The sequence below is a fragment of the Rhinolophus ferrumequinum genome, chromosome 9 (assembly GCF_004115265.2).
Source record: "Rhinolophus ferrumequinum isolate MPI-CBG mRhiFer1 chromosome 9, mRhiFer1_v1.p, whole genome shotgun sequence".
Classification (NCBI taxonomy): domain Eukaryota; kingdom Metazoa; phylum Chordata; class Mammalia; order Chiroptera; family Rhinolophidae; genus Rhinolophus; species Rhinolophus ferrumequinum.
Window position 1 is genome coordinate 55,199,211 of NC_046292.1, and position 17,659 is coordinate 55,216,869.

A 17,659-nucleotide genomic window follows, 5' to 3' on the forward strand; every position below is an offset into this window, starting at 1 on the left:
CCACCTTTTTCCGTGTGCTAGATGCAGTGGGATGCCATCCAGATGCCTCCTCTATAGTCACTGCCTTCGTTCCCCAGCTGCCCTCTGTGAAATACACCGCTGGCTCATATCTGAGGCTCTCCACAGGAAGTGGTTGTGACTGAAGGGCACTACCTAGCTGAAAGGTTATGCTTCCTCCCTGGGAGGCAGCCAAAAATCAGTGACTGGTCTATTGTGAGAACTCAGAGACCTGACCCACTCACCTCATTCTACCATCCAAGCTCCAGAGTTTCCCATGAGATGGGCTACAGCCTCTGTGGTGACTACACCAGAGCCCATCTTTCCTAGAATTCTCTCAAATCACTCTCAAACTCATTCCTCTTTATTTTCTTTGTTTTTTCCTTCCCTCTACAAATATACAAAAATATGTAGAGGTTTACATAGTATCTTAGTATCTATATACCTCTCCCTAGAAGGTAGTCTATGTGATGAAAATAGAGTTTGGAATAAGAAGACCTGAGATTGACCATGATTTTGGACAATTCATTTAACTTTATTAAGCTTCTATTTACTTATCTATAAAATGGTGATAATAATTTTCCTGTGTATTATCCCATATATGTGAAAGACATGTATAAATACAGTCAATATAAACACCATACTCAAAAATACAGCCCAATGAAACATTCTGTCTGCTATGCTTTATGGAGTTTAAATTTTGGAAGGAAAGAACAAAGAAGATTTTAAAAATATAGTCTTATAAAGAACCATTCACATGTCTTATCTGTAAACATATGGTTTATTTATTTATTTATGCTTTTAATAATTAAACTAGGGAAAATCAGTTCACTTAAACATACAAATAATTTTATCAACATAGTATTTGCAGAGAAAGAATTCCTTTCGTCAAAATATCACAACACTGAATTTCACAGTTAAAACCACATGCAGATTGTAGAATCATGTTACAGAATGTTTCCACGGAATGTGTTAAATATAAAAATAATCCAATGCAATTTCCATTTAACACATTGTACAAAACTCCTTCTTCAATGGAATTAACAAGTTTACAATCTTTCCCATAAGGTGCAATGTATTCAAAGTGCTCTGTAGCATTGAGGTTGAGATCAAAGAACAAATACTGTAAAACTGCACCATAATGCAGCTCAGTAATACATGAAATTGGATATAATATAGATGGAATCCATTCATAAAACAAAGGAGATCTACGATGTGCTGTAACTCTAATCCTCGAGAGGGAAGGGGCTGAAGGACTTCATACACATCATTATAGTCATAATGAAAACGAGTTTAAAGTTGAACTCATCACTTTCGTAGTAAGTACGCTTTACTAGAGATAGAAAAATTGAGAAAGAGAAAATGAGAGAAAGGGGGAGAGAGAGAGAAAGAGAGAGAGAGAGAGAGTTCACAATACTTCTGTAATCCATTTTCCAACTGAGACTAATCTGCAATATAATCAATAGTCATGACAGCAATTTGCAGACTTCAGAGTACATCAGAATTACCCAGAGGGCTTGCTAAAACAATTGCTAGTCCCCACCCACAGACTTTCCTTCCAATTCAATAGGTACAAGATGAGGGCAAGAAGTGGTATTTGGGACAGTTTCAAGTGATGCTATATCCTGATCAACGGATCACATTTTGAGAACCATGGTAGGGCAGCCAGCATGGATTATAGGATGATTTAGGGCAACAGTTCTCAATTTTGGCTACATAGTAGAATCAAGTAAATAATAATAATAATAAACTTGATGCCTACACCCGTCTAAAACTAATTAAATCTGAATATTTGCGGTAGGACCAGTGGTTGAATCATTCATGCATTCCTGAAAATGTCCCACGAAAGTCTAAATGTGTAGTCCAGCTAGAGAAACACTGATTTTAGGTAATTTTCTTTTGCCTCTGCACGTGGAGAAAAGATAGCCAAACCAATGTGCCCTTTGGAGTACTGGTGTATGAACAAAGATGTCTTCGAGGAAATCAGAATCCCCAGTAGGCACACTGACACACAACTATTTCTAGTAATATCAGGGAGTAATGTAGAAAGCGATTGTGACTGGTGATTTACAATGCACTCCAAGGTTAGTTCACAGGTTTGAAATAACAGAACTTGGGAAGCTGAGCAGCAGACTAATTTAATCCAAGTTTCTTTTCCATTGAATGACATCAACCGAAGCGTCTAGAATGTTGGTTTATGTGCTGATGTGCAATGTTTACCTGCTATAATTATTGTTACTCATTTCACTCAGCTAAATTATTTATTACTATGATTAAAATTCAAGTGGCCCACAAATAAGGCACCCAGGGCTGAAATGCCACTGGTGTTTACCAGTCTACCTCAGAAAGCAAAACTACAGAAACACACACACAAAACCAAGGGCACTTTGAAATAAGATTTCCACTTTAAATTATTCTTCTGGCATAAATAGAAAAAATGACTATTTCTAAGTGAATATACACGCCATGGGATCATTTTACAGATCAGGAGCAATCTTTAGTACTGAGTGTACACGGAAGGACCTTTCAAGCTCATTTTCACAGACCAAGTCATTAAAGCCCCAAGCCACCGATTTTAAATAAAACTCTCATGTATGAAACTGGGTCTAATGTTTGATTATAAATAAGAAGGAATTTAAACAATCCCCAGACATCGGAACTGGGCCGATCGTTGGGGAAAGTCGAACATTTGAAAACCATCAATTTAATTTGAATATAGGCACGCTAGCTATGTTGAATGCATGACAGCCTCACAGTCCTGTTAGGAACCACTGCTGTAAGGAGGGTCTGGCAGATGTGCCAGCTATTGTCAAGGTGCTTGCTGTGCTACTAACCACCACTGACAGACTGGGAACCAGCTCAGACAAGCACAGTGATTTTCTTAAAAAAAGATAAAACCTAAAGTCCTGGTGAGATGCTCGGCTGAATATTTCTCCACTCTTTAAGTCTTCCAGAACACATTTTTAAAAATATCCTGAAAAATAATAAAAAGGATAGTAAACTACGAATATAATCACTCAGGATAGTAGAAACTAGGCACTAAGGATCTGAGGACATCAAGGTAATAGCAGGACTACAAGGAAATGCTAAAAATAATTTCGGTCTTTTGTTACCATCTTCAATATTTTACATATGTACATATAATATGTATTTTATGTATTTTTGTAATTTTATATATTTTTAATATTTTAATATATTTATGGCTATATATGCATACATACATATTACACTTCATAAAACTGAAGAAATGAAGGCATAGAGCTCATTTAAAGGCAAATAATCATAGCCATTCCTTTAAACACTAAAAGGGTAGTGAATTCTGGAATAGCGTTTGCTTCTTTCCTTGTGTGGTATGTCCCTGTGGTACATTCTCCTCTGTATTTCATCTTTGGGGCCCTCTAAGGGAGATATGGATCTCACTACATCAAAGAGCCGTGCTTGCAAAGACAGAGGATGTGATGTAGAATTGCAAAGGGAATAGATGTGGGTCCCCGTGTGTGCTTTGGCCCCCACCTCCACTTCACTAAGCTCGATCCTGATGGCTGGGTGCTAAGCAGAAGAGAACTGAAGCCCATGTGTGTACATGTATACAAGGACCCATAAAGGGATGAGCCAGCCCAAAGGGGTTATCTGTTTTATCCCACAAACAGATCAGGCTTAAACTCACCGTCTGCCATGAAGTCTCTTAGGCCTTCATGTGGTTCGTGGAAAGACCTACATTCTCACTTTCTCTTTGCACTGTATGTTCTTGTTTCTCTTGGTTTCCAGTGCAGTCGGGTTTTACAGGGAGTATTGCTTCATCCTGTAGACTCTCTCCCCTTGGCTCAGATTCTCGCTTTTGGGATAATCCTAGTCTGAATTCTTCAGCCTGGCCTGACTCCTGTCCCCCAACAGGGCTACACAGCCCTGTCTCCTCTCCCATTAGCTCTGCCCCCTGCTGAGTGGTGCCAGCTTCCTCTCCCTTTGGAGCCTGCCCGAGCTGTGGGGCCTTCCCTTCCAGGTCTAAAGGTTCCCCTAGATCCCCTACCTCAGTCTCTGATGCTCCAATCCCTGGCATCTCCTCCACTGCTGGCACATCCTCCCTGCTCAGTGCTGTTTCCTCTACTGCCACCCTCTCTGCAGCTGCTGCTTTTCCAAGTAACTCATCCACTGTGTGCCAAGTTTCCTCTTCAGCAACATCTGAAAAGTTGGAGGCTGTATTTGCAGCTGTGTTCTCCGCAGCTGCCTTCAAATCTGCCAACACCTCTTTTTTCACCTCAGCCATTTCTGCTGTTCCTCCATCTTGGTGCAGATCTTCTTCAGTCACAACTACTCCTCCTTGCAAGCTCCCATCCCCCTCTGTGTCCCTGCCCTTCATCACGCCTGTCCCCAGGATGCACTCTTTATCAGCCTCCCCTTCTGGGTCCTCATCCATCACTTCTTCACTCAACCTTTCTCCCATCATGGAACCTCCCTTAGGAACATCTTCTTGGGTCATTGCCGTGGCCCCTACTCCTTGATGCCCTTGCGAAGACCCTTCTTTACCTCTCCTTTCCAGTCCTGCAAGGCCATCTTGATCGTGGGCTGCACACTCCTGGGCCTCGCCTGTGGCTGTGATCGTAGCCTCAGCTGCCTGTGCCTGTCGCACTGGGTCACTTTCAGGAGGTCCTATCACACCCTCTCCCTCAGGGTCTGGCCCCTCATCCGGCTCTGAGGGAGCCACGTTCTCCTCCTCTCTGTGAAGCATCTCTGCTCTGCCTTCGTGCTCTGTATCTCCAGTTTCTCTCAGTCTTTCCCCTCCTTCGTCTTTCCTCAGAGCTCTTATGCTTTCCAGTGACTTTTCAAATCCAGTTGCTGTTTCTAACATAGTCACCTCTCTCTCTCTCAGTATATCTTCTTCTTGTGGCCCTGTGTTTTCAATCAATTCAGACGCCTCTGTGGGTGCTTCCTTCTCAACATCACATTTCACTTCAGTTTGGGAGCCTTCCTCAGGTCTTACTTCCTTCACGGTTTCCCTCTCTTCCCTTTTAAACTTTTGCTCTTCTTTTAAAATGCTTTCATCCTGAAGCACACTTGCCCTTGTCACCTCTTCTCTCTCAGATTCAGTTTCCCCTAGAGGTGTTTTTGGCCTCTCAGCTTTCATCCTCTCTTTTGCTGCATAGAATTCCTCAGGTAATATTTCTTTCCTATCATTTTCCTTACTAGATTCTACCTCAGTTGCAACTTCCTTCCTTTCCACATCTTCCTGGCAAAGTTCTTCCAGGCTGTCTTTCGAAACTCCCACCTGGATTGCCTCGGCCTTCTCAGAAGCTGAGGAGCTCAGCGGTGTTTCTGCTCCCATAACTGCTTTCCTATCATGAGCTCGTTCCTCTCCCCCATGTATTGCCTCTTCTGAACCAGCCTTTCCCCAGGATGCAGAATCTTCCTCAGGTCCCATGTCCTCTAGATCTGTGGGTGCCTCCTCTTCACTCTCCTCCACATCTAGCTTTTCAGACCCTGCCTCACTCACGACTGCCCTTCCCTCTGCCTTTCCCTTTGGCATCGTGGCCTTGCTCAGAGCTGCTGCCTCCTGAACACACTCTGAGTTCTGAGCTAGGGCCTTGTTTGCAAGGATTGCCTTCTCCGAAACTTGTTCCTCTTCAGAAGCTGCCTTCTCTGTCTCCAGCACTGTCTGCATCAAGCCTTGCTCTTCAAGAGCCTCATCTTCCTTCAGACATTCAGAGGCTCTTGCTGCTTCTTTTCCCATGGGGTTTAACCCCTCTTTATCCTCTGCCTCTGCCCCACTCGCTATGTGCTGAGGGATCTCTCTTCCCTCTGTAAATTGTTTTACTAACACTGGCTGCCCTGCTGTTGGCTTCCTCTCCCCAAAGGGAAGCTCATTAACCCCTACTTTTCCCCACAGTATTACATCCCCTTTTTCTTCTGTTGTGTCAACATCCCTGTGTTGGGGGATTTCATCTTCTGCCATTGCTTCGTCCTTCTCCAGTATATACATTTCTGCTGCAATTGGCTTGAGTTCCTTGTTTGAGTTGAGGGTTTCCCTTTCTTCCATCATTAAATTCCTATTTGGTACTGTAAAATAAGGTTAGAAAACAAGGTTACTTTAATCAAAGTGCACAGGAGGAGATATGATATATATTCATATATAATATAAAAGATTTATGTATAATATCAAGTGGTTATTGATAGCATATATAAAACATTTCCTCCATTCTATGATACCATTGACTAGAACGTGCACCAGGATGGCTTTTCACGATGAAAAGAAATGCTATCAAATTTAACAGACACATTGATATTAAGGGAAAACTGAACATCACAAATGTTGAAAACAAACAAAAACTTCATGTCTTAGAATAATCAAATAAATCTCCCTCTCTCATACTGCACACACACACACACACACACAACACTCCTATTTTTATTTGAAATATTAGGACTTGCAGAAAATCTGTGCAATAAGAAAAATAGTGATTATTTATTTCATCTTCTTAGAAATCAGTGTTCCCTAAAGCACCATAACATGCCTGTTCTCAGCCTGTTTCTTGTATTCATGTGGGCATTTAACAACACAATCATAATACAGTGCGAGCTCATCATTATCCCACATATTACTACCACATTTTAAAGTGACTATATCTAGATTTAGTCATCAAATAACTTTGTGGCTCAAGGTAAGACTTTTTATTAAAGACACCAATTTATATTATAGGTCAGAATGCCTCCCATCTACATTCAGAAACTGATTTGCTTTTGGTAAAAGGATCACAAAGCCAGACAAGACTTTGTAGTCTGGGACAATTTTCAACATAAATAATCTTCTTGAAGCATTTCATAAGTTCTCATCCACAGTTCCCTGGCAAATCTGGGCATACTAGCTATCATACTTCAATGGATTTAAGTTCAATATTTCTTAAAAGGCTTCAAATGGATTTCTTATTATTTAACAAATTCATGTATTTCAGTTGAAATGATCTATGCAAAATAAATAAAGGCATGTCATGCCAAATACTCAAATCATTTAAATTTTTCCACTGCAGAAAATTACTTAGGAAGATAGGAGCTTCTAAAATCGTCATCTTAATAATTTCTGTCAATCTAATCTTTTTCATTTACAGAAGACACTGGACTAGATGTTATAAAATAAATTATCATACCAAGGTATCAACCTCCAAATTATGTAAACATATGAAGTAGGCAAATGTGTCTTCCTCCGTTTTTTGTAGTACTTGCTTGCCTTTTCGACTAGCCATTTCACTTCCTGTCCATCACCAACAACCGACCAGAAAACAAAAACCCTGACACTCACTTCTTCCCTATTACCCCATCTAGGACTATCTTATCATTTCATTTTCTCTCCTAACATAAAACATGACTGTCCTTTGTTGCAGTCCCTTTGTTTCTTGCCAGCTATTAGAAGAAACCATATTGAAGTAAGGCAATAATAGCTGACATTACATTTTCCTTAAAAACGTATTTGGAAGGTAAGGTTTGATTTCTTCTTTTGAAAGAATAACATAGAAATGTCAGGTCTGGTGTTGACTTTAATAGGTGATCCTCCGTATATCATATTAGTTATATTAAATTGTACCAGGAAACTCCAAGGGGGAAATGTAGAACCAAATGTTCTCTCAGAGAACATGTAGCCAATACCCCTGAAAGAATATGGTTCATTTTATTTCATTACAGATTATTACTGGATTTAAAACAAAATTAAATTAAAGCAATGAGAAACAGCAATGTCTCTTGAGTCTCTTTCATAGTATATCCATTGCTATTCAAATTCCTGCATGAAAGCATATTAAAAAGTCAGTTATGAAAAACATTTAAATAAAGTCCTCTCTTTTGCTAAACTGGCCTCTAAAATTATGGATTATTTAAAGAACATTCAGGAAAACAAAGGAATAAAACTGCCTAGCCACCATGTAATAATATACCATGCTTAAATTCTAGGAGAGAAAGTGCTAACGGCAGCCAGATGAGCTATTTTATGGACACACAATATCGGGGAGTTAGACATGATATTCCTGAAGCAAAGGTTAGAAAGAGTAACTGAAGTCCTTCTAAGAAACATCTGTACAAAAATATTACATGTGCTTTTATGGTAACCTCATGGGATTGGGGGGGAATAATATAAGAAAGCAAATAATATTCACAAATTGGGGTAATTGGATTTAGTGGAATGTGTGTGTCTTGGGACTTGGGAGTCAGATAGACTTGTGTGAGAATGTCAGCTCTACCACTTACTAATTGTATGAATTTGGGAAATAACACTGAGTGGCTTCATTCTCTTACCCATAAAATAGGAATAGCAATGCCTGACTCAGAATCCTCGTGATAGTAAACCGTAAAATGCTTTGCACAGTGCCTAGCACACAGAAAGCCCCAACAAATCTTCCTTTTATACACCCTTCCCACTGCTTACAATATATTATATGTTGTTGCTTGAATCGGATTTGCTCTAACAACTACTGTGCCTGCATTGGAGAATGTTTGGGAGGGTACACTAAAACTCCTCCGGTTAAATGTCCACTATAAAAGATTTGGGATCTCTAAGCTCAGGGCCCTCCTCCTACCACTCAGCCCATTGTGTGTTCAAATGTCACCTGGCCCTCTGTACATTGCCTAGAGGAAACTGGAGCTCAGGAACCAGAATAAGTACAAATATTCTGGTTACTGCAATTTTTTTTGTGAGTAACAAAGTTCTTTATCTCTGAGCCAGGAGTCTTGTGTCTTCTACTAGCCTCTATGAAACAGTGGCTGGCTAATTTGTTTGCTTGAAAATAGGGTAAAACCTCAGATACCTCACAGTGCTTGATGACTATCATTAAAAATTGGAAATGGGGGTGATGTGACCATATGACGAATAAAATAAATAGTCTCCCCTACCATCCCACACACATACATATATTCAAATCAAGACATTTTTACAAGGCACCCACTAAATATGGGGAAACCTGATTTCAAGGACACGGGATGATTCATGGTCTGTTGGGTTACTCTAACTGGCACTTTTGCAGCTGGAATGCTCATCACCAACAGCCAGGTCATATCCTGACAGCAATAAATTCTTCTCTAATTTTAAAAAATAGGAAGTTCAAATAAATCATTGTGAAATGGGCTTTGGCTCTCCACGTTTTCAATCCTCCTACCTGGTCAACTAGCTGGGAGGCAAGCTATGAAATAAGATCTGAAAATATTTTTTTAGATTGTTTTATAATCTAAAGTCTACCCTACCAATATTTTTTTTATAATCTAAAGTCTTTTTTTTCATTATAGGCGCCAATATAGTCAAAAAAGAATAATAATATGCATATCTAATATTAGCTTTAAAGCTCCCCTTCGGGCCTCTCAACCACCTCCTGCCGTCATATTCATTAGTTGAAAAGAAAACAAAAGTGGAAGAAGGAGGAAACAAGGCTAGGAAGATGAAAAATGGAAGTGGGGCTGTCTTTTTTTTTTTTTTTTTGCAAATTTAATGTGGATATATAAATAATGCATGTATACCATGTTTCCCCCAAATTAAGACCCAACCAGAAAACAAGCCATAGCATGACTCCCCACGACGCCCGCAACACAAAACAAGGAAGTGGGGCTGTCTTTGGCAGAGGATTTCTGAAGGTCTTTCGGGGGGAATGATGTGCCCTTACCTGTACCTGTGTCAGTCTCTGGCTTCCTCGAGTGCTTCTCTGCCTCATCTGTGCTGCTAACACCAGACTCAGTGTCACAGGGGCAGTGGCAGCCAGGTTCAGCTCTTATCTGTCCAACTGATTGGAGATCATATAAAACACCAAAAGGTATAAAAACAGGTCATGGGAACATTGCTGAGCTATTTCATATCATTTCAGTAAATGGAGTTAATTTAAAAGCATTCACGTTAAAATATGACCTTGTTTTTAAAAACTATTAAGATTAAATAGCTTCTAAGCTATGATTTCAAAAAGAAAACACAATAGAAGACCATGATATAAAGAAATCCATGCAAAGAAGTGCTTGCATTGAAAACAATGACAACAGCCAGAAGCAGTGACATATTTGCCAAATGCACATGCAATGAAATGGTTGAAAAAAGAGTTTGGTTGCTTTTTCCTTTCTAGAAACGTGTGTTACAGCTTTTATAACACCAATCACCACTGCTCTTTTAAATTGCTAAAACTACCAGAGCTAACTGTACTATGAGCATTTCATCCATTAGGAGATTTTAGTGATTTGACCCTGAAACTCATTCCATATAGAAAGAGCAAAAAAGCAACTGCATGATTCCTATAAATTTGACAGTAAAAGCTGTTGTAGAAATTCATGTGATCAGCAGCTGGTGGCTAGCATATAACTTCGGGAACACAAAGACCAAAGTTTAAGTTCCATACTCCATACTAACTGTCTCACCTGGTTCTTTGGCCTAAGCCTAAGCCTTCATCAAAAAGAGGTATCAATCATTATTGGGAGGAGTAAATGAAGTAATACACGCAGCACATGCTTATCTTTCACTTATTAGCAAGTGCCTAAGCACTTAATAAATAACAGCTATTATAATGATGAGGAGCATGGCAGTTTTAAGTATCATCACCCAATCTGGTATGATTCTAGGCAACACTTCAATATCAAGTAAGTTTGTCTTTAGTTTCTGACAGGTCTCTGACGACATCCCATGCCTGTCATCTGATAACCCATGTCCCTAATTCCCTGACATCTACCATTATGCTACCTCCTGGTTAACAAAAGCTCACTCAAATAACACTAGACATAGATCTGCCCTCCTAGATCAGAACACGATACCTCCAAAATACCTTTTCCTTCCTCTCTCCCTTCCTCCCTCTATATCCATCTCCCTCTTTCTCTCCCCCTCCTTGCCTTCCTCCCTCCCATCCCTCTCTTCCTTCCTTCATTCCCTCTCTCGCTTCCTCCCTTCTTTCTTACTCTCTTGCTTTCTTTCGTCTCAGATATTTGTATTCAGTTGAGCTACTTCGAGAAAAACAGAACTAGAATGTGGTCTCTTGCTCAGTTTAAGGTGAGTTGCTAAGAAGTAGTTAGTTACTTATTGATCCCTCTGTGTTTGGAAACACAAACTGAAATATCTGCCTGATGTGGCTTTTGGGGAATAAATGGAATGACTTAACTATATTAATCTTAAGAGAACAAAAGTGGAAATGAGAAGAGTACATCCTATAGTTTAAATGTATTCTCTTTAAAAATGTTTTGAACGTCAATTTTCCTCATTCATACAATACGCCAAATAAAAAAGGATTTTTTTACTATAATTTAGAGATGATATCAACTTATGAAAATTAGGTAACAGTTGGGTTTGTTATCAAGTCAACCTTTATTTTGTACTGTATAAGTTAAATATCATCTCACCCACTATAATAAGGTTAACATTATATAACCAGAGAGTTTAAATAAGCAGTGTTTTAGGTCTTCGTGTATTAAATCTTGTTGGCTGACTAAGTAATACAAATCCCAAGGATGGTAGGACGGGAGGATGGCTGGAAGTCGGATTTCATAGCAATTACTTGAAGCTTTGTTTCATCAGAGCCTACAAGACAGCTAGGATTTTTTCCAAGTACTCCATAGGCTATAAAGAAATACGGCTTATTATAAATATGGAATCATGATGTCATACACCTGAAATTAATATGTCATTTATACCTCAATAAAGATTTTTTAAAGAAATATGGTTTACAATAATAATAAACAATAATTAAAATAAACAATTAGCGGCTCTGGAACCAAAAGAATATTCTAAGAAGCCAAACAGTGCTAGCATAATCTGAAAATTACAACTCACTCAGAATTGACAGTGAAGCATGCAGTCCCTCTGTGCAGGCCCGTAATCATCACTTGCCCGCGTCTGCTGGCTTGCCCCTGGAGGGTAATGCTTTGGAAGTAGATGAAAGCCTATACAGTTAGATGTTGCCTGCTTCAGATGCAGCAAGAATGAGACCCTGGCCTGAGCATCAAGTCTCATACTTATTAGGTATGAGACCAGAAAAGGCCTCTCTTGGTCATTTCTTCTCAGATGTCTTTCTGAAACTGACACTTAAAAGCAAGAATTTGGCCAGTGTCTAACCTTACCTGTTTCCCACCTATAGTAAAGGAGGGATGTGCATGCTAAGATCCCCAAGCCGGCAATGTGACACATCACTTTATTCCCTCTATATAGCCCTTCATCCCTCAAGGTTCCTGTCCTTTACCTCTCCATAAAGATGACCATTAAAAGCAAAGGTAATTGTCAGTTCTCACAGCTTTTGTAACAAAATAGAAGGGACTCATACAGAGAAATTCTCAGAAAAGCACTCTTTCCACTCAAATGATATAGAATATTTTCAGATGTTTTTAAAGTACCAATATTTTTGTGTTACAATGTTAGTATTTTTATCACAAAAACACACATTTTAAAATAATGCACACTGTACTTTCCCTAAATATGAAAATGGTACATATTCATTACCTAAAGCTTGAAAAGACAAAAAAGTACAAAGAAAACAAAAATTATCCTAATTTCACCACTCAGAAAACTACTAGTTAGCATTTTGGTGGATTTCTAAGTATTTTTTTTTTTACTCTACTCTTACTATAGATAGCATTTTGTATCCCATTTCATTCATTTAGCAATATATTATGAATATTTCTACATATCATTAAATAAAAAAGATTCTTCAATTACTGCATAGAATGTTCTAATAAGGTTTTACTAAATTTGGTTAACCAATTGCCTAGTGTTGGATATTGTTATTTCCATTTGTTTGTGATTAGGAAGCTATTTTAAATACCACTTACAATCATTGTTGTACTTATTTTGAACTATCCCCTTAGGATAAACTCCTGGAATTGGAATTGCTGGGTCAAAGAGCATGATACGTTTAGTAGCTTTTGCTACGTGTTCTTCAAAAAAGGAGTTAATTAACAATTTCACCTATAATGATAAAAGGCCTTATGTCCCTGTATTACTGCCAATAATGTCACAATTTCCACCAATTCTTTCTATATTTGATAATTTAATCATTGAAAAGTGGTGGCAAGGATACAGTTTTCAATATTAGATAGGCAAGCTTTCTAAATTCATTCCTCTCCTCCACTGGTTCTGAAACAAAACAGATTCCATCTTAAAGCATGCTAAGTTCCTTAGCAATTCAATATCAGAAGAAAGTTTTGCCAAGAACTTTTCACCTGAATTTTAAGAATGTAAGAAGGCCATAAAAACAGAGTAAAAATATATCCTAGTTTATTCCAAGTTCGTAGTCACCTTGAAAACTATCCCTGTGCTTTGATCATTCTTTGTGTAGCAAATCAATTATCCTCCCAACAACTCACTATGACAAAATTCATGACTAACATCATCCACCTGCCCAGTAAAGATGTTCCTGTGTTACCTTTGGCATTGAAACATGGCCCACAAACACCCAGGATTAATTATAAACTCAAGATCACAGCTGTTCAAAGATAACAGTTGCAGAGAGCTAAAGTCTATCCTCCACACAGAAGCTAGAATAATCTTTCAAAACGTTCCAATCATGTCATTTCTATGCTCAAATTTTTCCGGTGGCTTCCTATGTCAGAATAAAATCCTCCCCACTACACACAAGTGTCTCCCTCTGGCCTTGTCTTGGACCACTCTCTGGCTTGTCCATTCTGCTCCTCACACACTGGCCTCTCTTCCACATCCTTCCCTCAGCAACTATGCCCCAAATTTAGTCTTTGCAGTTGTTGTTCCCTCTACTTCCTGTGCTCTTTCTTCAGATGACAGACTGGTTCCCTCCTGCACTTGATTCAAGTCTCTGCTCCAGTGTCCCCTCACCAGAGAGGCCATCCCTAAGCTACCACCGCCGCTTCCTCAAACCATCACTTTGTCCCCTTACCAATTCATTTTGCCTCTAGCACTTAGTGCAGACACCCCATTACATGCTTACTTTCACTTGTTATGCATATCGCCCCCTAGAATACAACCTTCAGTACAGTTCACACCAAGAGGAAAAGGGCATAAAGCAGATACCCAACAAATATTTATTGACAGAAGAAATCTATCGGAACGAACAACTACATGCTTTCACAATTCATTCAGAAATTATATTTAGACTGCAAATCATAACACAGGTTTTCTTCTTCTTTCATCAGGACCATTCTATCCTGCTTGCATGATGATAAAATTGCATTTGACTCGTAACGTTTAGGTTTATATACCTGGCCAAGCACATGACTTCTATTTCACATGCAAAAGTAAAAGTGCCTACTTCTATATACATATTACTTTACACTTTACATCACAATACTCTATTCTTAATATTTTATTTGTGTTCATAATATATAAATTATATTAATTTCACAAATTCATGCACCTGAATTGTTCCACCAATACAACATATAGCAAAGAGTGTATCACAAAGCATTAAGACAGCTTAAACTAAAAATAACAGAAAAACAAACACATTCAAATAACAACTATGTGCTATAATAATAAATTAACTACCAAGGACTCTATCTCATTGTAGCTAGCAATTATAATTTTTCACATTATCCACTTCACTGCATTCAACTCATCTTTTATATCAGTTCACCTGATTTGTTGGTGGACTAGACAAAGCCTAAGTAAGTGAGACATATTATAAAATAGTTAGAAGGAAAATACCACTTTACGTTATCAACCTGAAAGATACAAAGTCATTAAATATAGTATTTTACTAATTTATCCACTGCTATGAAAACAATTTACTATTTATCCACTGTTCTTAAATGAAAACAATCCAGATTAAGTTATACTAATTTAGATACTACAAAACATCATTAACTGTATGTACTATTTTTTGCTTATACTCGTAGACCTAGTCTTAACATAATCAAAGATTTATTCTGTCTCGTTGAAAAAATTATTAATTCAACACTATACAAGTATGAGAAGTAATATTTTATACATTATCTCAGCCCTTATTTTATTTCAACCTAAGGGTTTAATCAAGGATCTAAGTAAAATATACACATTTCTATCTTCACCAAGCTTCTGGTCTAATTTATATAAGCTGTGTTTTGCAATGTAATCACTTAAATGACCTTCATTTCAAGGATATAACTTTGGTTCTATCCTTCTCTCCCTGAGCCATTTAACTGAAGACTCAATTAAGAAAGAAGAACTAGCCATAATCTCTTTGCTTGACATCAATATCAACACAAGGTCTGACTATTAAGATTGCAAACTTTTTGCCACAATGTTGCTAGCCTTTTTTGATATCAGAGGGATTATTCATTATGAATTTGTACCACTGGACAAACACTTAACCAAGTTTACTATTTGAAAGTGCTGAAAAGGCTGCATGCAAAAGTTAGATGACCTGAACTTTTCACCAACAATTCATGGCCCTTGCATCACGACAATGCACCAGCTCACACAGCACTGTCTGTGAGGGAGTTTTTAGCCAATAAACAAATAACTGTATTGGAACACCCTCCCTACTCACCTGACCTGGCCCCCAATGACTTCTTTCTTTAACTGAAGATAAAGGAAATATCGAAAGGAAGACATTTTGATGACATTCTGGACATCAAGTGTAATACGACGAGAGCTCTGATGGCTATTCCAGAAAAAGTTCCAAAATTGTTTTGAAGGGTGGATTAGGCACTAGCATTGGTGCATAGCTTCCCAAGGGGAATAGTTTGAAGGTGACCGTGGTGATATTCAGCAGTGAGGTATGAAGCACTTTTTCTAGGATGAGTTCGCAAACTTAATTGTCTGACCTCATATAACAAACAATACAATCAAGACCTGTTTGATTTTACCTGAAATTTTCTTAGAAATGTTTATTTACATAAAGGTCTTTGAGAATATTTATGACTTCTTTTTCTGTTAATTCAAATATTTACAAATGTATTGCCTCATTTCCTCGAGTATTTTAAAAAATCAGCACCCAACTGTTAACAATCTACTCATTCTTAGATTTTGATAGCATTAATTCTTCTACATCATTCTGAATATTTTACATGATCTGTTTTGTCTTACCTATTAATGTTTTATTTTCCATTGTACTTTATAATCTCTGCCTCTGGGCCTTTGTAACTCAGAAATTTTGTTCTTTCATGGAAAGTAGGCCATAGAACAAATCTGTCAGTTCCTACACAGAAAGCAAAACATTTTAAAGAAAATTTGAGAAGTTATAAAATACTAAGGCAATACAGTGGAACACCATGTAGAGTAAATAAGAACAAAAACCAGTTATGTGCACTGATATGAAATAATGTTCAAGATACAGTGTTATGTGAAAAATGCAAGCTATAAAACAAAATGTATCATGTTTTCAACTGTATATAAAAATACTATGAGAATATGTAATATATTAATACACATATATATGTATATATATATAAAGAAAGTTTTCTGGAATCATGTACACAAAACTGTAATCTACCATTATCTCTCTGTCTCCTGGGAAAGCATAGGGGCTAGGCAAGGAAGACTAGCTTTCATATTATTCTCATCTGTTTTGTATTAAACTTTTCAATGAATCTTTTGTAAGAAAAAAAATCTTAGCAAACATCTCAAAATCTCTATAAACTTAGGTCCAGAAATCACAATTCTTGCAACTTAGACTAAGAAAATAATTATAAATTTGAAATTACCTGAAGTAGTAAGATACTAGAGTATTATAAATAATAGTGAAAATAGGAAAAAATATCCAACAATAGGGAAATGGTTAAATTATGAAAAAAACCACAGAATGTAATAATAAACAAACATTAAACATATTCATAAAGGTTACATAATGACATTAAAAATGCTTATGGTATAAAGTTAAGAATAAAAACCAGAATACATTTTAGAAAAATATGATAACATAACTTTGTAAAATCTAAGTTTGGGCATAAAAAACCTGACCAAATGTTGAAAGTGATTTTTTATGTGTGATAAATTTATGGGTATTTTCCTAAAACTACTTTTCTCTGCTTTCTAGATGTTATTTCATAAGCTGTTGATGAAAAATAAACACTGATAAAGAGACTCAGTACATATATCAGAGCTTAAGATAAAAAATCATAAACCTTACCATCTAGTCTTGACCCCACCTTAATAAAATGTTTCAAAATTACAAATGTTATCAAGTGAAAAACACATAATATTTGAGAAAATATTCCCATAATATTTGAGGAAAAAAAAATAATGTACTTACTTTTCAATTCACAAATACAGGGGGAAAAAAACAAACTCTCTTCCAAGTGACATAATGCTAGTCCAGTGTTTCTGCTACTCTATCCACCACCAAATTACAGTCTACATATGTGCATGTTACTTTACAGAGAAGATGTCTACTTAAATAAATCCAGATAAACAATCTAGTTTACTGAAGTGGAAATAAAAGAAATAACAATATCAATGTTACTACTGAACTTTAACATCTCTACCTTTTTTAAACAGCAGCTTGCCAAATTGTACAAATTTTCTAGATTATACACTATATGTACCAGAATTGAACAATGAAATCTAAAATCAAAGATTTTGAATAATTTTATAAAAGGGTGCTAAATATATTTTAACAAGAATCTTAACTCATATATGTCAAAATCCTTCTGAAAATGTTGGGGATCTTTGCATTATAATCTTAGGGCAGAGTTTGGCAAACTTTTTCTGTAAAGGGCCAGAGAATGAATTCTTAGGGTCCATAGGGTCTCTGTTCCAGCTATTTAACTCTGCTATAATGTGTAA

At 37.4% G+C, this 17,659-nt stretch overlaps 1 protein-coding gene across 3 annotated transcripts in view; it reads right to left on the bottom strand.

Annotated features, from left to right (window-relative positions):
- Window positions 1-2,669: 2,669 nt before the first annotated feature.
- ERICH3 (glutamate rich 3) overlaps window positions 2,670-17,659 on the bottom strand; it is a 110,754-nt gene continuing 95,764 nt past the window's right edge. For all 3 annotated transcript variants that reach the window (XM_033115561.1, XM_033115562.1, XM_033115563.1), the window contains 3 exons: window positions 9,627-9,743; window positions 3,665-6,048; window positions 2,670-2,971 (listed from right to left, as the gene is read on the bottom strand). In XM_033115561.1, coding sequence (XP_032971452.1) covers window positions 3,683-6,048; window positions 9,627-9,743 — 2,483 coding nt within the window. In that variant the 3' untranslated portion in view covers window positions 2,670-2,971; window positions 3,665-3,682. The remainder of the gene's footprint in view (window positions 2,972-3,664; window positions 6,049-9,626; window positions 9,744-17,659) is intronic.